Source organism: Melospiza georgiana, chromosome 4 (genome assembly GCF_028018845.1).
Source record: "Melospiza georgiana isolate bMelGeo1 chromosome 4, bMelGeo1.pri, whole genome shotgun sequence".
Lineage (NCBI taxonomy): Eukaryota > Metazoa > Chordata > Aves > Passeriformes > Passerellidae > Melospiza > Melospiza georgiana.
Window position 1 is genome coordinate 30986504 of NC_080433.1, and position 19971 is coordinate 31006474.

General features: G+C 50.1%; 2 protein-coding genes across 3 annotated transcripts; one reads left to right on the forward strand and one right to left on the reverse strand.

The window, feature by feature from the left end:
• The first annotated feature begins 57 nt into the window (after positions 1-57).
• On the forward strand, positions 58-3987 carry POLR2F (RNA polymerase II, I and III subunit F). The gene is made up of 5 exons (XM_058022146.1): positions 58-154; positions 317-386; positions 480-610; positions 2098-2169; positions 3756-3987. The coding sequence occupies exons 1-5, from the start codon at positions 135-137 to the stop codon at positions 3844-3846; spliced, it is 384 nt and encodes a 127-aa protein (XP_057878129.1). The 5' UTR covers positions 58-134; the 3' UTR covers positions 3847-3987.
• Positions 3988-7061: 3074 nt separating this feature from the next.
• On the reverse strand, positions 7062-17704 carry SOX10 (SRY-box transcription factor 10). Of its 2 annotated transcripts, XM_058023627.1 has the most exons (4): positions 17583-17704; positions 15816-16272; positions 9887-10152; positions 7062-9489 (listed from the first exon to the last, which is right to left on the reverse strand). In XM_058023627.1, the coding sequence occupies exons 2-4, from the start codon at positions 16223-16225 to the stop codon at positions 8774-8776; spliced, it is 1392 nt and encodes a 463-aa protein (XP_057879610.1). In that variant the 5' UTR covers positions 16226-16272; positions 17583-17704; the 3' UTR covers positions 7062-8773. The 2 variants fall into 2 exon arrangements, with proteins under 2 accessions (XP_057879610.1, XP_057879608.1); XM_058023625.1 differs by lacking the exon at positions 17583-17704 and having other exon boundaries at positions 15816-16603.
• Positions 17705-19971: the final 2267 nt, after the last annotated feature.

Consider the following 19971-nt stretch of genomic DNA (forward strand, 5'->3'; position numbering starts at 1 on the left):
GCGGGCCGGGGGCGCGGGCCGGGGGAAGCGGCGGCGGTCGCCACGGCAACGGCGCAGGAGAACTTCCGGTGGCGTCACGGCAACGGCCGGAAGTTGCTGCCGGAAGTGCAGGTCAGGAGGCGCCGCCGGGCAACATGTCCGACAACGAGGACAAGTGAGAGAGAGAGAGAGAGAGAGGGAGAGGGGGAGAGAGAGAGAGGCGGCCGAGGGCAGGCAGGGAGGGAAGGCGGCGGCGGCGTGTGGCACCTCGGGGCGGGTGCTCGGGGCGGGTGGGGGCGGCCCGGACACAGGTGCGACGCGTGTGTCTCTCCCGCAGCTTTGACGGGGATGACTTCGATGATGTGGAGGAGGATGAGGGCCTGGAGGACCTGGAGAACGCGGAGGAGGTGGGTGCCCCGTGCGCAGCCTGGCCGGGCGGCTGCTGGGGCTGGGGAGGCCTCGGTGGCGGCTGAGCAGCGGCGCGGGTCTGTTTTCACCAGGAGGGACAGGAGAACGTGGAGATTCTGCCCTCGGGAGAGCGGCAGCAGGCAAACCAGAAGCGCATCACGACCCCCTACATGACCAAGTACGAGCGAGCCAGAGTCCTGGGCACTCGTGCCCTGCAGATAGCGTGAGTATTGCTCGCTGTGCCCCAGCATTGCTGCAGCCGTGCCTCCCTTTACACTGATTAGTGCTTCCCTCTTCCCTTAGAAACTCCCGGGTCTTCTGAATGCTTTGCATGACTGCTGAGCTTGTGTGTCACCTCCTGGTCAGCCTGAACCGACTCTATTGCACCTGAAGTCTGTGTGTCTCTCCTTGCCTGAAACTGTGCTACTTGTGCATAAAGAGGGAGCTTTTAGTAGCCACAATGAGTTTTCCTAGATCACAGACAAAATTACTAGGGAATGAGACAAGACAGTTCTGGTTTCTGTCTTTCCTAAGAGAGCCAGCATGGACTTGGACGTTCATAACTGGTTTGTGAAAGGTAATGTTGGAGGGAGAGATGCTTCAAATCAGCTTCAGTTGATACCAGAGGGCTGTAGCAATTGGGAGTGAAGAAACCAACCTGAAATTCATTCTAAATGCAGTTGCACTGTGGGAAGCTATAAGTTTTAAAAAGTATTTGCAATAAGGCCTTATTTTTGCTGGACAATAACATTTGGAACTTACTTTAAGTGCTGTCAAGGCTGGTTGCTCTTAATCCATTTGCCTTTTTGGACTTGTTTTAATAATAAATATTAAAAAATATTGTGCTTTTTAAAAAACTACCTTCTGAGAGAGATTGTTGGACAGTGGCAAGGGTTTGAGTTTCGTCTTGGTTAAATCCATTTTCATAATGAGGCTTCTCTTGTGCATCATTTAGAAGCTCACAGGCAGGCAAGCTGTTCTTTGCACAGCCTGTGAAGATGTTTTGTGCATGTTCTTTCAGCTGGTGAGAGACAAGAAAAATGGGGGTGATGAGAGGGGTCCCTGCCAGGCCTCTGATCCAAAACACTCTGGTTCTGCCTCACCTGCATCTTCCATTTCCAGTGCTGAAGCCAGGCCAGCAGCAGCCCCCATGGCCTCACCTACACACAGTGTGAGCTTTCTGTGCCACCCCTGTCCACTGGGTGGGTGTAGTCACACTCCTTGGCAAAATGCTGAATTCTTTTTTTCTGAGAGGTAAAATGCTCTGTAAATCCAGCCCCTCTCTTCCCCTGATCAAGGCCTGGAAGAATGAGCAGGTCAGAATGTAAGAGATGTGTTGGAGTTGTAGGAGGCCTGCTCATTTTACAGCAGTTGCACCCTTTTCATTGGATTAATGTAGAACCATTCTTTTTTGCATGTTTAAGTACAGCAGAGGGTGACCAGGAGAGTGTGGATGTGACCAGTCCTTGAGCACCAGCTGGTTAGCAGAGCCCTAGGGATGGGACAAGAAGAGCACTGAAGTAAAAGTTTGGTCTGTAACCATCTGGGGGAATTTTCTTCTTGAAGTGCACAATAGAGCAAATCAGTTTTGCCAGGGTGGTGTCCCACCCTCCTGCTTTGCTGGCTGTTGCAGAGGTGACACAGGTAGGCAGGTGGTGAGCTCTTCCCCCTCTGTGTGTCTGCTCAAGTGGCTGTTGATGTTTTTCCTAGGATGTGTGCCCCTGTGATGGTGGAGCTGGAAGGAGAGACAGACCCCTTGCTCATTGCCATGAAAGAACTCAAGTAAGTCACAGATTTTGTACTGATTTCCCTAAAGCCAGCAGCCCCCTCCTCATCCCAGCATTTAGCAGTTTGTTCTAACACAGCCTTATTTTCCCTCAATAACACTGAGCACTACAGTTGCCTTTTCCTTTTTTCACCTTGGAGTTTCTCCACAGCTGCTCTCTCCCAAACTAGTTGCTCCTGCAAGTGCTGATGATTAGGACTGCTCTGGACCTCTTCTACTTCTCATTCCCAGTATTCTTTGTTTGTACGATGGGATCCCAAGCTCCTCCTCTTTCAGAAATTGATTTAATTCCCCAAATGGAATTGTTTCAAAGCAGGCATCTGAACACACCTGTGTTCAAATGAAGTGCTGGCACAAATTAAAATAAGGGTCAGGCTGGTAAGAATGTTTGTTTCCTGCACCTTTGCATGCTTGGCTTCTTGTGCTTTCCCCTGCTTACAGAAGGTAAATCCTTTCTGACAGCAGCAGAGGCAGCTTTTGGATGAGCACTTGCAGACCCACCTTTCCACAGCAGAGCTCCCTGCTGTCCCACAGTTTTCCTGCACAGTCCAGGTCACATGCAGATATCCTTCAAGCAGCTGGACTCTATTACTGATTAAGTCCCTGTCCTTGAACAAAATTGTCCCCCTGCTTTCCCGGTTTCTCAGTGCACAGAAGCTGCTCTTGCAGATTTTTTATCTGTGACAGTTCCCTTTGCCATTGCTGAAAGCTCTTTAGGGTATATTCCCGTCCTCCAGGCTCAGACTGAGTTGCTTCTGGTCACTGCCTGTGTGTGAGCTCTGGAAAGTAAGTCAGGGTGGTGCGTCCTGTTCCGTGCCAAAATTCAGTTGTAGTTCTTGGCATGGGGGAGTTACTTTACTACTGGAAAAACCACCTCCCTGAATGTAAAGAAGTTGTGTTACTTTTCAAGTCTGATACAGTTAAAACCTGATGCCCTGGCTAGATTCCAGACTGTCTGATTATGCTTTGCTGACTTCAATCTACTTTCATGGAGTTAAATTGTATTCAGCATTGTATTTCTTGCTCCCTAATGGGAAGCACTGTGAGCAGGTGCTGTGCTCCACCCCAGCTGTAACAGGTTTTGGTACCTGAATAGTCACTGTTGCATGTATCCTTCTTAAAATGTAACTGATGCTCTCAGGGTGCAAATTTCTCTGAAAATACCAGTTTGCCCTGGAAGTTCTCAGAATTCTGCCAACTTTTTAGTATCTTGTGGGGGAAAACCTTCTGTCAAACAAAGAGTGGATTTGTTCTTCAAGTCCCTTGATTTATATTTTCCCCCTATATCAGGGTTAGGTGCTTGGTGATGTCTCAGTGGGTTCAGACCGCCAGGTTCAATTCCTGCAGGAGCATCAGAGGTCTGAGAGTTCTTTGGTGTTTGTAGTCTGAGGGTGCTGAGTGCTTTGCATCTACAAATGAGGAAAGGTTGTTGGGACTTTGCTACATAATATCAAATCACTGGTGCTGCCCTCAGATAAATCTGATGAGCTTATTGAAGCTGCCAAACCCCTCACTTCCATGGCCTACTGAAGTGATACAGCAAAGATTCTGACGTTTCTGTTCATCTGTCTCTTCCCTTCAGAGCACGCAAGATCCCCATAATCATCCGTCGTTACCTTCCAGATGGGAGCTATGAAGACTGGGGTGTGGATGAGTTAATTATCACAGACTGATCAGATTCCAGCCATTGGTTTTGGTTTTGCATTTCCAGGGATGTTTCTAATTTTGGTTAGTGTTTGTGTAAATAAATTCTAGATCTACCAGTTTTAAATTAAATGTATTTGGGGTTTTTTGCCCTCTGATTTTCTCTTTGAGTCCTGTATGTCTGAGAGATTACTTTCTTAGCTGTCTCCACCAGTTTGGGTATTATTTTTTTCTCTGTGTGCCATGTACTGTATTAGCAAGATTATGGAGCCAAGTGCAATGCTGTTTTTTCAGCTTTCTTGCACTGTTGAAGGCCTCATCTTTTAGCTGGGCCAAAGTCTGCAGTAACTCCCTCCTCTAGCACTGCTCCTCCCTCATTACAGGACTGATACCCAATTAAACTCCTGCTGTACAGAAATGCTCTGGCAGGTACTTTGGCTTCAGAAAGACTCCAGCCTTCCACCACTGTCCCTTCTTAAAGAGTGAGTGCTGAGACACCTCCATTGCTTCCCCCTAGACAGTTGGGCCTTTGTGCCCTGAACAGGTTGCTGTGGAAACCCCCAATTTCCTCTTTGGCCAGTGCTGGCTGTGGGGCTTCTCAGGAGTATCGTAGAGCAGCTCTCATCAAGCCACCTATTGTTTCCCTGCTCCCTTGCTGCTTATCAGAAGTGGGGATCCCCTTTCAGTGGTGCTGCCCCAGCCGGAAGCGCGGCCGCCCCTCGCTGTCCCAGCAGCTTGGCAGGTGTGGGTTGTTGTTGCACTTGCTCCTGGTGCAGCTGTTCTCTGACACAGTGGAACTGAAGTCCTGGGGATGGACAAGGCGTCTCAGGACTGGTGATTCTTACAGTGGCACAACTGCAGCTAAATCCTAGAGTTCCTTTGATCTGTATTGTGGTGAAAGATCAGTCATCTGTCCCCTTCAGGTACCTGCACTCTCACCTCTGATGTGCTGGGAGGTAATGTGCTCAAGTCAAGAGTTGGGTGGATGCCTTACAGTCTGCAAAGGCTTCCAGCCAGCTGCAGGTTTTCATCAGTTCACCTAGTTTTTGTTTCTTGATCTGTGTACTTCAAGATTCTTTCTCTGCATGTGGAAGATCTGAGCTTGGGCAGAACACACCAAATCTTTCTCAATTATCTTACTAAAAAGAGCTCTCAGAGGTTTTGGTTTCTATTTTTAAAGAGAAGAAGGAGGAAAGTACACCTCACCTATGGTTTCTGCCTTATATTTTTTTGTGGTCTGGTCCAGAAAGAATATTTCTGATTAGTTTGTGTTAAAGCTTGTGCTTATATGTTAAGCAATCATTCTCCATGCTGTATGTGTGGTCGGTGCCTGCACGTGAGCATCCGTGTCACAAAGGGAGTTTATACCCACCTGCCTGGGAACTTGGCTCATGTAACAGCCATGAATGTCATTCTCTTACTGCTCCCTGTAAAAGCACCAGTCTGTCCTTCCTCTCTTGGTGTGCACAGGAGGGGCTGGTTTTGGAGGCAATAATGCAAGAGCTGAATGGGTCTCTGGGTGAAATGACAGGTCAAAGGGGATGTGGAGATGTTTGCAGGTGCATGGAGGGGGTTGACTGTGAAGAACCCAAATGCTTCCTGGTCCAGGCCATCCTTCCCAAGAAAAGGTTAATTTGCAGCAGTGTGGCCTTCAGTCTTCTCCCCCCACCCTCCATGGAATCCTTTAATCACGTTGGTGCGGTGAAATTTCAGCCCTGAAATGGTGCCTTTGTGCAATCGTTTTGGCGTCTGCCATGGAGCGCGGGGTCGTTTTCTTGTCCTTTTTAAAATTTTTTTTAAATGGCTTCTTTGTTCCCTGCCGGACTCCCCTCCCCAGCCTTGCATCTGTATCAGATACGATTAAAGGGATAGGGAAGGATGCCGGGCCAGCTCCTGCTAGGCTGCAGGAGGAGTGGTTAACCCCTCTGTTACCAGTGGTATTCTCAGTACTGTCTTACTTGCAACAACCCCCCTCTGTGAGAGGCAAATGGTTGAGGCAGAGCCCACTCACTTTCCTAATTTGCTTCTTGAGGAGCTGGAGTACTTATGTAAGATTAAGAACTTTCTCTTCCCACTCTTTTGTTCATCCAAGCTGTGTCACTTCTCTTTCCCACCCATGTGATCAGCTGTCATATCTCTAATTCTACCATGGCTTCCCTTCCTACCTGTGCTCCTGATTTGCTCAGCAGTGCCCTTCTGGGCTCTTCCTACAGCCTGTGATCTGAGGTATAGGTTTCTCCTCCTCTCCATGAATGGTCAGTCCTATATTGCATGGAACTCTTTAGCTGGCATCACAATTATTAGATTAATTAGGCCATCCTGCTGTGGATGCTCTTGGCCCTATGCAGAACTATAGTGCTGTGCTTTTTAAAAAGCTTTGAACATTCCACAGTTCCTAGATGTTCTGCTTACTCTACTCACCCATAAAGTGTTTAGTGAACAGGAGGAACTCACTGGATCTGCTCACATGCACCAGCATTGAAGCCCTTTGGAATCAACTTGTAATTGTTGGGAGTGTCTGTGGTAAATCGGCTCCTACCGTTCTGCCTTGAGAGATGTTCTTAAGCAGAGTGATACCCGCTACACTTTTTCTTTCCAGGCAAGTTTGATACCCTCCCAGGACCTGACTATATACAGAATATCTTCTTCAACAAGTGAAGAAGTGTATACATGTGTTCTGGAATATACTCTGTGTGTATGCGTGTTTGTGTTTGGGTTCTTGCTTGTGGAAGGCAAGAGGGTGAGGGGTTGAGTTTTTACCAAGAAATTAATGGCTGCTTCCAAAATACACAATATTGTGTATGTGGGGAAGGTTTTTTTTGAAGGTATGTCACCTGCTACCTGGTCATGAGGATCCAAGATGAGAAACCCTGCACTTCTATCCTAGAGAGCATTAGCAATCACACTAAAAAATTTTTGGGTGAGACAGATGCAAAATAGTGCTCTTGATTGCATCTGCTCTATCTCAGATGAAGCAGTGTTAGTGCTTTTCTCATGGAAGAAATGGCTGCGGGTGAGATGTAAACAGAAGGTGAGCCTCATCTTCATGAAGGAGTCTGGCCAGCCAGTCAGAATTGTACCCGTGTCCTCTTCCTGAGAGGCAGAGGAAGGCTGTGCACAGGATCCGTGTGGTGGTGTGTGTGACCCATCATACATGTACTGGGGGAAAAAACGGACTTGCAGGGAAGAGGTCAAAGAAACCCAGACATGTGAAAATGAAACTTATAAGTTTATTATTCCATATGTTTAATGCAAAGTTAATGGTGCTAGGATGGCACAGAGACTGAGGAAAGGGAGGTAGGGGAGGAAGGTGCTACTTGCATAAATAAGAGGACAGGGCTGGAAGAGGTTACATGCGTACAGGGAGCAAACATTCTACATGATCTTTTCAAACACCACAAGGATAAGTCATCTGTAGCTAAGGGAGGCAGGAAGGGCATCTGACAGTCATATCAACAGAGGGATACAGCAGCACCCATCACAGTCCACATTTGGTTAAAGTCTCTTTCTAGACTAGCATATGCGTTGGGAAGTCCCACAGCATTTCTCTGTAATCACCTGTCAGGAATCATCTTTTCCTGTGGCAGTTTTTTTGCCAGTTCACTCCCTGGCATGATAAACCACCCCAGTCCTGGAGGTGACAAAGGAGAAGCAAGTAGACTGTCCTCAGATGTTGGGCTGAAAAAGAGGTTGATCTCTAAGACATGGTTGCTTCCAGTTTGAAACCCAAAGGCAAAGAAGATTACTTTGCACCTAAATAGGCTTCTTTCATCATCCAAGATTGGGTCTGTATCTACCTTGCTTAAAGCCACAGGAGTATCTTTCCATTCTCAGCATAGATGGGAGGGAGGTGTTGGCGGATTGGGAGACATGATGGACGAATGAGTTCAGCCTGGGTTTGGAGTGGGAGCTCAGAGAGTACTGGAATCAACTCAAGGTGTTGGCAAGTGCATCGTGGCTTTCTTAGTGCCTCTTCATTTCATGCAGGCACTGTCAAATGTGGAAGAGCAAGGGCCAGGTTTGCTCAGAGGTCGTTTGGAGTTCTGAAGAGATTAGAAGAGACTGGGAGGCCAGAAATGCCAGACATAAATGAATGATACAGAGTAATTTAAAAAAAGGAGGATTCACCCATAGCACCGTAATGATTCATTGGTCCTTCCCCACCTCTCCTCCGCCTTCATAGATGAACACGTGTGTGCACACAGGCTGTGATACAAGTAATGCTAAGGCTGGCCATGCTGTTCCCAAATCCCATGTACTGTTCAGGCAAGCCTTCAAACCTCCATGCTGGGAAGAGTGTGGGATTAAACAGAGACAGGAGGGTGGGGAGAGGTGGGGAGAAAAGCTAGGGTGCAGCTGTGGAAATCGGCAGGGAAGCAAGCGTAGGTTGGTCTTCCAAGGGATTCAAGATTCATGCATGTGTGAATCTTAGGCAGGACTGCTGCACGACGCTGATTGCAAGGAAGCCGGCCATGCCATCCTTCTTACTGCTCCTCCTGGGACGTGTCCACTGAGGCTGAGCAGCCACCCAACACCTGCAGCAGGTGACAAAATGTTGGCCATTGTGACCTGTTGGAAAAACTTGCCAACTCCCTGGAGCAGTGTGGGAGGAGAAGGAAAGGACAGTCTCTCTCATCGTACAGTCCAGGGTGCGCACAACAAAACCCACCACAGACCAGTCACTCCATGTCTAGAATCCTCCTCATCTAGAAGGCCAAAAAGGCATTGCAAGCCAGTCGTGTGGCCTGTGTGAAATTGGTAAAGGGTGAAAGGACAACAAACCTTCCTCTAGGTGGGTGTGCCAGCGAGAGCTGGGATCAAGAAAGGCACTTCTGTATGCTTGGTGGGTTCTGGTGGCTGGATGGCACTGAGTGACCTTGGAGTTCGGAGGCTCTTCTGCCTGTGCTGATTCTTCGGAGCCTTTCCGTCGCTGCTTCGGTCACTGTTCCCCATTCCCTATGGTCTGGAGAGAGTTGTGTACACGGGCTGTTCCCAATGTGTGGGGCTATGGGACTGTGGCACGGAGGGTGCAGGGTCAGAGATGGCAGTGTAAAGGGGACGTTGGGAAGGTCCCATATAGGAGAAGGCAGAGTAGAGGCCAGAGGCTTGGGTGGAATGGCTGTAGTAGGGTCCCGAGGGCTGGTGGTCCGGGTAGTCAAACTGTGGCCTGGAGATGGAGGGGAAGGCCGAGCCGTAGTGGGGCAGACTCAGGGATGTGTAAGCAATCTGGGAAGTGGAGGGCTGGTCAGTGTAATGGCCTCCAGGGGTGGACCCCTCCGTTTTCACCTGGGCCTTTGAGTCCACCACCGATGAGGTGGCAGTGGACAAGGAGACTCCGTGCTGCTTGGAGATCCAGGCAGAGTGTCCGCTGGCCGCAGCCAGGGCGCTCCCGAGGCCGTAGCCAGCAGCAGCCGCTGCCGCATAGCCCCCGACGTGGCCTGGGTGGCCGGCGTGTCCGTTGGGTGGCAGGTACTGATCGAATTCATTGACATCAAAGGTCTCCATGTTGGACATCACCTCATGGCTGATCTCCCCAATGTCCACATTTCCAAAGTCGATGTGTGGCTTTCCCCCTTCCCCCAGAGAACGCCCTTCTCGTTTGGAATCTGCTTTGCCTGCCTGCATCTCGGTCTTAGGGGTGGTAGGAGGTGTGGGGGGCCCATGGCTCTGACCTGCAATGTGAAGGATATTTTGAAAAGGAAAAAGAGAGAAGAGGTGAGTTACAGCTTTATGACTTGCTCTGTACACAACCCATCTCTGTTCTTCCCAGTATGCCAGCAGCTGTCTAGCTGGAGGCCTTGGTGGAGGTAGAAAGAAATAGACGAAACCAAATCTCTTTGTATCGTTTTGTGGGAAAAAGGGAGGATGCAACCATACCTTGCCTGACCAGAGAAATGCAAGTGCCTCTGAAACTCAGGCATGTCCCTGTACTGCTGACACCAGCAGTCTGCTGTGTCGTGAGTAAGGTGTGAGCCCCATCACTAAGGCTTTCACCATGATGACTTGTCTTTTTTGAACCTATGGCTTGGCTGCAGTCTGTCAAGAGATTCACTGAGACCCAAGACTCACCTGAGGAGTGTTCTGGATGACCGTCGGACATGGGCGACCCTTCGCCGGGATGCCTGTGATCCAGGTGGGCATTCTTGTAGTGGGCCTGGATGGCAGCAGCCCCACCAGCCTCCCCTTCTACCTGTCCTTCACCCTCGCCCTGTGTGGCCTTGCCATTTTTCCGCCGGCGGGGCTGGTACTTGTAATCGGGATGGTCCTTCTTGTGCTGCATCCTCAGCCGCTCTGCCTCTTCGATAAAGGGCCGCTTGTCACTTTCGTTCAGTAACCTGCAGAGACCAAGGTGGAAAAGAGGAGAAGAGGGAAAGAGTGGGGTAGGTCCATCAGAAAAAAACACCTATGCTCAATATTGTGGGACAGGGTGTGTAAATCCAAATGCCAGGATGTTGCCCCGTGGAGGGTACTCCCCAAAACAATAGGAAGATCTTGGAGTGTTTCCATGGAGACAGCAATGCTTTCCTTCTTCTCCTTAGACATTAAGCCCTGCCACTGGTTGGTGCCAGTGCTGGGTCCCCCTTTCCCACTTGTGTAATGCTTCTCACCTCAGTAAGTTCAATTTACCCTCTCTTCCATTGCCAAAGGGCGAAGTGCAGCCTTTTGTAGCTGTGTTAAATAAGGGTGGATGAGCTGCCTTTAAAAACTTCAGGCAAATTAAGGGCAGTTGCAATTGTCCTTTGGACAAAGGTAGTGTACTACTTGTAGTGCTGCCTGCCCCATGTCTCTTGCTCTTCCCCAGACTGTATTTGTTAACTTCCCCCCTTCTATAGGCTTTGATCCTAGTTTGAGGCTGTATGGAGCACCAATAGGAGCAACTGATATTGGCTCCACAGGAACCATGCAAAGCAACCTTTAGTCATTTTGCAATATTCTAAAAGGGAATTTGGAAGTTTGGAAAGGGCTAGAAACCTTAGCAGAAAGAAAATTTGGAAGGGCTAGAAACTGTATTCTATTATTCCTGGAGCTCCTGCTCACCTCAGACATGGATAATGCAAAATCCTAGTTTGAGGCTCTATGGAGCACCAATAGGAGCAACTGATATTGGCTCCACAGGAACCATGTAAAGCAACCTTTAGTCATTTTGCAATATTCTAAAAGGGAATTTGGAAGTTTGGAAAGGGCTAGAAACCTTAGCAGAAAGAAAATTTGGAAGGGCTAGAAACTGTATTCTATTATTCCTGGAGCTCCTGCTCACCTCAGACATGGATAATGCAAAAGGCTGAAGCACAAAGGACCAGCCTTCCTTGAACTTGGCCAAGCAGTTGAAAAAATTTAGCTGCTGTTTTGCTAGCTTTGTAGAAGTAGATGAGCCTTGGTTTCTGGATGAAAGGCACTGCAGAAATGTAAGCTCCTCGTCTGTATTCCTGCCAGATCATGGGCTGCTCTAGTTAAGGCTCTCTGAGGAAATGGTGAAATGCACAGGCAGGATGCCTCAGAGCACTTGAAGATAAGATCAAACTCATTGCTCAAGCCTTTTGCAGCATTTCAGCTGGTAGCACTTCAATTTCATATTATGATTTTCCTCCTCATATTCTTGTGACTCAAGGTCATCCTTCCTTGAATCAAAACCCAGGGCTGTCAGAAGGGACCAGTCTTCTTGTGACTGGGAACTCAAAACGGCCATTACGGATGGCAGGGCTCACAAAGAGCCAAAAAAAAATTATGTTACGTCCCCACCTTTTTCTCCCCAGCAAAAGAACTACATGGGGATGGAACTGTGCCAGCACCTTGCCACCCCTGAAGCCCTTAGCACTAAAATGTGACCAATTCTCTTTAGCTGTAGGCTCTGGGGAAGATATAAAAGCCTGAACTGACCTGAAAAACTCAAGATCAAGTGGAGGTATGGCTGAAGGAATACACAGGTAAATCTGGTGGGCAATCAGATTGGTCACCAGCAAGTAATGGGTTGGTCCCTAAACACCCTTTTCCCCGCTGCTCCTTGTGCATTGCCTCGGCTGGTAGATGGAAGGTGTGTGACATGGTGCTGACCTGGGTTCACTCCAGTCAGCCTGAGCAGGTTATGGCCACACACCACATTCCTCCACTGCCTTAATCCTGGAGATTAAAGCAACTGAACCACCATGAATCCAGCACCAGCTTTCCTGTCTCCCTCCCGCCACTGTATACCACGCTCACAAGTCCCAGAGAGTTCTAATCCCTCAGCCTGTGCTGCTCCAGACAGCCCTCTAAGGGTCAGCCCTCGTAGGCCTTGTGGACTGGGGACAACTTTACCTTGGCAAAATCTTCATCTTTACGGGATATGGAGAATAGAGGCAAAACATGCAAAGCTCAGCCTCTGAGATCTGTCTTGTGGATCATGGAGCCACTGGTGGCTACACAGGTGTAAGATCCCTGCCCTCTGAGCTATGCTGAAGTGCCTCACCTCCTCTGCCCTTGACAGCAGCCCGTGGGTAGTGCCACCAACAGGACAGAGGCAAGTCCACTCCCCACATCTTCTCTTCTCTCCAAGGCTGCCTGCTCCCTCCTCCCTCCCACTGGGATCAGAATTCAAATCAGCTTTAGCAAAGTGAAACTGGTGCGAGCAGGCAAAGGCCAGGAGATTTGGGGGGATTTGGATTTCACTTGCTTCCTGCCCTCCCCCTCCTGCCCCCCACGCTCTCCAGGCCATAATGCAAAGGAATCTCGCACGAGCAGAGAAGTTACGGATCACAGAGCAAAGCCCTTCATGGGGCTTATCCAAGCCCGACACCAAATGCTCACCCCTGCGTCAAGGGGAGAGCGGCAAGCACCCAGCCCCGCGCTCTGGGAGGAGAAGGGAGGGCTAAAACCTTCCTGATTGCCTCTCAGAGCCTCTCCTTCTGCCACCTGGCTTGGCACTGCTCCATGTGCCGGGCGCCTGGCTCAGCAGCCAGAGGCCTGACCCTGGCTGGGGCTCAGCTGCCAATGGGTCAGTGCGGTGATGGGCTTGGGCACTGGGGCTGATGCAAGGTGAGAGCTGGCTGGGAGCAGAAAGCAGCCATCCTATACGTCCATGGCCGTAGATTTTGTGGGCTTGAACCAATTCTCTGGGTGTTGCCACCCTCATGCAAAGATTCCTCCATCGGGGCCCTTTGCTCCTCCCTCCCCTTCTTCCTGTGCCTCCCTTGTTTTCAGCCCTGGAGGTGGTACTGGCATTTTGGCTGGGAGTCATGCTGACATTTTCAGCAGCCAGCCTCCATTTGAGAGCTGCTCCCTGTCCCACCCTGGGAAAGGAAAGCATTCAAAAACAGATTTCATGACTGTCAAGCACAAAAATTCTCCCTTCTTTTTTAGTATGTCCTGTTTGTTGTCTGCACCCATCACACACCCTAATGGGTACAGACTGGGGGAGGTGGATGGGGCCATAAGCCCCCTGGCACCATGTTTGGGGTCAGGCAGGTAAAGTGGCCATCAGAGCATATCCTGCAGCCCCTTCCAATGAGGACTGGTGCCTGTGGAGGACATGGCAGTGCAAATTCTGGGCTTAAAAATAAATCCTGCACTGTTGCATCCTATTCTGCAGGTGCCTCTCAAGATTTCCATCCTCTTCCATCCCCACCCAGTGCCGTTTGCTGGAGATGTGCTTGTTTTAATGGTGGTCTGCAGGGAGTCCCTGTGGTCACCAGCCTTTGCCTCTAACCCACCCTTTATCTGTATAAGCTCAGAACAGCCAACAGTTTCCCAAGCGACAAGCTATGGCAGTAGGGTTCTAGTGGCAACCTTTGCAAGGACATTCAGCAAAAGTTTGAGGCTAAGCCGTGCAGAAAAAATCCTGTCTGCTTGCAGCTGTACCCATGTGTAGGAGCTATACCTGGGGGACGGTGCAGATAAGGCAGTGGGAACCTCAGCAGAGGAAGCCCAGCCATACCATGGCTGGAAGGCACGGGCTACTATCCTGGTAACATTTGGGCCACCTCCCCTGGAGTTTTGTGGTTGATATTTCTCCCCAGCCTCACAGAAATACACACATATATGGCCAGAAACTGACTGTAGCCATAACCCAGCTTGCTGCGTTGTGTGGTCTCTGTAGGGGCTGGCGCAGCTCGGAGATCCTCAGCATGCACGAGGAGAGGAGACGTTCAAGAGAAGCACCCAGGTGGCAAACTCAGCAGCTTACAACAACCCCAGGCCTGACCCTGCAAGCTTCTCATCTGAGCAATGCTTCCTGCCTGTGTTGTGCCCTAAGAAACACACAGGGACCTTGACCATTGTCTGGCAGCAGTGGCCTGCTGCTCTGGGTGCCGTGTGGCCAGCAGCGGGAGCCATGTCCTGGGAGCAGGGAGGCATTTGGGTGTGTGACTGTGGCCGTGGGCTGGGGGCTCCGTCTCCCTGCCCTCTGAATGCAATTCCTGTGGAGGTTTCACTGCTCTGCTATATTTTCAAGGAAAATACAGTGCCTGGTGAGAGACACCCTTGCTCTAAAATCTGGCAACATTTTGCAGTAAAGGAATGATATCTTGAAATCAACATTTTGGGAACAAAAAGAGTAGGTCCCCCCCCACACCCCTTTTCAACACAGCTTCACAATCCAGAGGCTGGCAGCAGAGTCCCAGGTGAAAGCAAGTGCTGTGGTAAAGGGAAAGTAGAGGAGATCCAAGCAGGAAAGAAGATCAGATGAGACATTCACAATCAATGCTCTGCCTTTGACTTCCCAAGGAAATCCCTTTGCTGGGGTTACATTAGACACTCAGGAGTCACGGTAAACAGGCTGACATAGCAGAGGGAGAATCTAATGCCCAAGGGGTTCGTTCCTTGCGAGCTAGGCTGTTTGAAGCTAGGAATGAATAGCTGCTACAGAGAGGGTGTTTTGAAGCTTCTGCTTCAAAAAACGTGACTTGGCTCACCCAAAACTGAGGGCTTTCTCTATGAAAGATGTCAGGATGTGAGAATGAGAGGCTATTTGGATGAGCCTTGGTTTGCCTTGATTGGCGTGAGGCAGGGGACTGTGCTGGGGACTTGTGGCAGAAAGTAACAGGTTGGTGGGGTTATCAGCAGAGAGCGTCCGACGGGAAGGGTGCGGCACAGCCAGCCTGACACGTTTGGCTTTGGCACAATGGCTCTCTGCACACTCCTGGGCTGGCTGCACTCGATGAGAGCAGCCTATGGATCTGCTGGAGGAAGAAGGGGAGGCTACTCAAAGGACCTAGGATCTGCACAAAGTGAAAATCGCTGCGCAAACTGGCGATGCCAAAGGACAAGTGTATGTGTGCTAGTGAGAAGGGAGGGCATCTCTCTGTTTGCAAAGGAAGATGGGGTTTGTTTGAGCCAGCATATTCCAAGAGAGCCTGCTAAGGCTGGAACTCTTGCAGGTCTCTTCCTCTCTGCTAAGCCTCAACCCCTATTTCTACCTGTATCTCTCCTTGTCCATCTCACTGCACCTGCATGGCCTGCCAAAAGTGGGCCCATCCTAGGAAGGATGGGTGTCAGGCTCTGACTGCCTGTCTCCTTTCCCCTGACCTTCCTCCTCAGCTGTAAATCCCTCTGCTTTGTGGCACTGCCCGGAAAAGAAACCCTGTTGGTGCTGGGATCTGAGTTCAGACAGGCTTGAGGCAGCCACCTGTGACTTAGCTCTTAAGTCTTGAGCTCAGCCAGTTTACTGCTACTGCACAACTGAGCCCTACAGGGAGGGTGAGCCAAGAAAACAAGATCTCCCCAGGCAGTCAGGCAGGGAGGACCAGAATAAGAGTGTCCTCATCAGAAACAATAGGGAAACTTAGCAGGAAACAAATGGAAAGGGCTGCTGCTCAGGACAGAGGTGAGCTCTGCTGAGGAAACCTTCCCTACATCCAACCGCCACTCTTGCTCCAGTCAACAGCTGCGCCTCCTGTGAGGGGGCTCACTGTACAGAAGTCCCCTCGAGAGACACCCCTTCCATCCTTCCACATGACCGCACAGTCCTCTAGAGGACACCTGCAGACCTCAGCCCTCCCACCCCACATTCACTGCTCTCCCTTACCTCCAGAGCTTCCCCAAGGTCTTACTGAGCTCGGCGTTGTGCAGGTGCGGGTACTGGTCAGCCAGTTTCCTCCGGGCAGCTTGTGCCCACACCATGAAGGCATTCATGGGCCTCTTGACGTGGGGTTTGCTCTTGTTACTTCCATTGACCCGGACCGGCATGGGAACCAGGGTCCAGTCGTAGCCGCTGAGCACCTGGCTGACTGCCTCACGGATGCACACCGGGAACTTGTCATCGTCCGCCTCGGAGTCCTGCTGCTCCTTCTTCACCTTCCCCATCTCACCATTCCCAGAGCCAGTGAGGTGTGGGGAGTTGTCTGATGCCATGGAGGGTCCTGGGGAGAGGCAGTGGTGGTCTTCAGAGCCCACTGGGCTCATCTCCACCTCCGAAAGGTCTTGGTCGTCAGCCATCGTTGCTCTCAAGCTTTCCCTCTTCCTTCTTGCTGTCCTTCTTCTCACTGGGGAGGGAAGGGAGGAAGAAAAAAACAAAGGAAAGAAAGGAAAAAAAGGGGAAAAGAGAGAAAATGAGAAGCAACCACCAAATCTGAAAGGGACTCCAAGGTCCCTGAAGAACTGACCACGAGACAGGGGCTGCTCAATTAAAGTGCAAGCAACGCAATTGCCGTGCACACCACAGAACCCGTGATCAGTGGGGGTGGGGATGGGTCGGGGCCCCTGATTAATTGGGATATTGCTCCCTATCTCTGCAATCGTGTGGAGCTGGCATGTGAGGAAGGGCCTGCAGTAAGAGGTATAATGAAAGCTGAGGACCTGAAAGAGGAGAGGCATGCACCATTCTGCCTGGGCACAGCATCCCACAGAGGAGTGGAATGTGGAAGAGAGCCACCAAACTTGGGGGGGAAGTGCCCCTTTATTTCAAAGACATACAGTGAAATGTCTGGAGGGAGGCACGGGAGGGGAAGCACCAGCAGTCTGTCTATAATCCAGAAGGGACTGATACCCCAGGTGCCAGGGAGCCTGAGTGGGTGGCACCACCATGCAGAGAACCAGCCCAGGCCCGGGCTCCACACCCAGAGACACCGATCCCAGCTGTGAGAAAGTGCTTCTGTGGGGACATCTCTTCCCTCACTCTCCTCTCACTCCTGATAATCCAAAGGCTTAAAATACATCTACACTTCATCCACACACATCCTCCAGTATATGTGTGTATGCGTACACATGCTCCCAGTCATGTATCTGTATCTGTATCTGTATCTGTATCTGTATCTGTATCTGTATCTGTATCTGTATCTGTATCTGTATCTGTATCTTTATCTGTATCTGTATCTGTATCTGTATCTGTATCTGTATTTATAGCTATATCTATCCAGACAAAAACACAACCAAATTTAACTTTGAGACAAGTCATAGCTTTGGGTTGCTTGTCCCACACACTCTGCCTTTCTCCTTCCGTCTGCAGTCACCTCTAAAAGTCCCTGCTGCTGTGCAGCAGTTCCCCCCTAAGAGAAAAAAAAAACACTCTAAAAATAAAGGCCTCTCTATCCTCCCCATCTAGAAATTGAAAAAAAAAAAAAAAAGTAGAAGAAGAAAGAAATTAAAAAAAAAAAGTGATGGAAAAGCATGCCTCTGGCTTAACTGGAAAAAAAAAAAAAAAGCCAGTGCATAGCAAGAGCTGCTGTCCCTCTAGTTTCAGAGGGCAACACAGACTCTTGTTTGGAAAAATGAAGAAAGTAAGAGAAAGTAGAGGGGGAAAAAGCGCGAACGAAAGCGTGCGCGTGTGCAAGCGAGCTCAGGTAGGAAAACTTACATTGCTGGCCGGTGTGCCGGGCAAATCCTGCAGGGCTGTGATCCCAATAGCCCCCCTGCTCTCTCTCCAGCCCCAGCGGTGTCGGGGCGCGCAGCACGGGGAGGCTCTCAAGCGAGTGCCATTCCTGGAGGGAGGCTTGGTTTTTACTAATACCCCGGCTGGATGTCTCTAGCTGGCTTTGCTGCTTAGCACCGGGGGAGGGAAGGGCGGAAGGTGGAGCCAAGCACTCCTCAGAGCCAGAGTACGGTCGGCCAGGGACGGCGGGGAGGGGACACAGGCCGCCCCCCACCCCACCTCAGCCACCAGTTCATTCCCTGTTTTCCATGGTGCCAGCTTCTTCATGGGAATTGTTGGCATTGCTGCTCTCAGTGGCATGCCCACCCCAAAGCTGGTGCTGGAGGATTCAACCCTGACAGGTTGGGGTGGTGGGATGCTGGAAGGGGTGTGGGTGGTTTGGGGAGACGGGTGTGCATCCTCAGGATGGGGGTCCCTCTCCTTCTCCCTGATATCATGGTTACTCCTGAAGGATCTAGCACTCCCCATGTGCTAAATGAGTCCCTAGTCCTCATCACAGAGTCGCATGAGGATTCCTCTATGCTGAAACAAGTTGTCCTGGGACCCTGGGGTCAAGGCACTGTGAAAAGAGTGTCATTCAGACTTGTATCTGCAAGGTAGGGAAGGGGATACAGGGGATCAGAGGTGTTCTGAGGGTGGAGAACATCAGGTCCAGGGAAAATGCCATGCTGCTGGACAGCGGATACCAGGCTCTGCTTCCTCCAGCAAGCTAAGCTGCTCCTATAGGCAAACATGATCTCACAAGGAAAGTGGGATTTCCTAATGAGAAGGACTCACACTCACCCTCATTCTCGCTGCTTGTGCACTGGGACACGTAATAGATCTTAGCTCTCAATGGTTTAGAATGTTCTCCCTCACATCTTCGTTTTCTGGCTCACTTTCCTTCCCACATGGCTCTGGTTGATGGTTTCTTCAATTTCTTTTGTTACCAGGGCTCATATAGACCAACACCAACTCTGTAACCATGAGAAGTCATCCACAAAATTTCTGATGATCTCCTATGGTAGCAATGAGATAAACGAGCTCCTGCCCCAGCTCTCTGCTGTAGACCCAACTTAAAGACATTTCAGTGCTAAGTCAGAAAATACAAAGAGATTAATGCCTATGACCCAGGCAAACAGCTTGGAGGGATTTCAAGAACATTTTCAACTCCTATAACAGATATTCACTCTCCAGAAGCTTTGTGTTAGAAAGGCCCAGAAAACCCCTGGCTGGCACCACATGGACTGTGAGGTGCCACAGGAAACCCCTGCAAATTTGCTGACAGCTTAGGGCTGTTTCCCTGCATGCCTGGTGTTGCCTGTAGTAAATAAAGCTCTGAAACCATAGGGGGCTGCAGGGAAAACCTCGCTAAATCCCAGTGAGAAGCCTTTACTGAACAGAGCTGGGAGGGGGAAGTGGCTACATGCCATTGGAATCAAGCAGGCATCTCTGCTTAAACAGGCTGCTTGCACCCCATAGAAAAAAATAACTGTCAAGGGATCATTTCCTAACTTTCTTCAATATTACCTACTCTGGAAAAGAAGATGGATTCAAATACTTTTCTTCACATGATGCCTTTTTCCCTTTGGAAGAGAAGAATGTGAGTGTCTTTTGGATGACAAGAAAACCCAATGGAGAGTCTCACAAAACAACATCAAGGCCCTGCTTTCCTGGCAAAAATAGCAGCTGGTCAACCTCAGGTCTTGCCATTTGGGATGAGTTCTCTCACCAACAGACACCCCAGTTGTGGCTGGCACAAGAAGAGGACTCACAGCACAGACAGGCAATTTGGCAGCTCACCCTCTGTCTGGCATTGCAGATGACCGGCAAAAACAGGTGAGGCAAGGTCAGTTCCTGCACAGTTGTCTGTGGCCCGCTGGATCCAGAGTCAGTGGTACTGCAGAGCTCATGGCACCTTCCCCAGCCACTAAGGGTCATCCTTAATCTACAGGGGCCCTGCATAGGAGTGTGGGAGAACTGGAACTGGAAGTTTGGTCTCCTGCCCCTCAAGAAGGCAGCCTCTGCTGAGAAACACTGCCCTGCTTGTTTCCCTGTCTGCAGCCAACCTCCAACCTGGAGCAGGGAGGGAGAATGACACAGAAAATAGCCAGAAAATAGTGTTTATTTGCTCTCCCTTCAGGTGGCTAGTTCCTGTGGATTCCATGGGAAAAAGGGGGTGTGGGTGAGATTTCTTGTTTTCCTCTGGAGTGGGGATACAGGGTGCAGAGCCTCACATGGTACGTAACAAGAGGCCAGGGGTCCTCTAGTGCTTTTCTGGAGAGGATCCTCAGTCAGGAGACAAAAACAAGAGCCCCACAAGGCGCTGAGTGAA

Coding starts and splice junctions, on each gene's coding strand:
- SOX10 (XM_058023625.1), bottom strand. CDS start 16,603: ATGCCTCTCCTCTTTCAGGTCCTCAGCTTTCATTATACCTCTTACTGC. Junction 10,153..15,815: donor ACCTTGGGGAAGCTCTGGAG/GTAAGGGAGAGC, acceptor TGGTCTCTGCAG/GTTACTGAACGAAAGTGACA. Junction 9,490..9,886: donor TCATCCAGAACACTCCTCAG/GTGAGTCTTGGG, acceptor TTCACATTGCAG/GTCAGAGCCATGGGCCCCCC.
- POLR2F (XM_058022146.1), top strand. CDS start 135: ATGTCCGACAACGAGGACAA. Junction 155..316: donor ATGTCCGACAACGAGGACAA/GTGAGAGAGAGA, acceptor TCTCTCCCGCAG/CTTTGACGGGGATGACTTCG. Junction 611..2,097: donor ACTCGTGCCCTGCAGATAGC/GTGAGTATTGCT, acceptor TGTTTTTCCTAG/GATGTGTGCCCCTGTGATGG.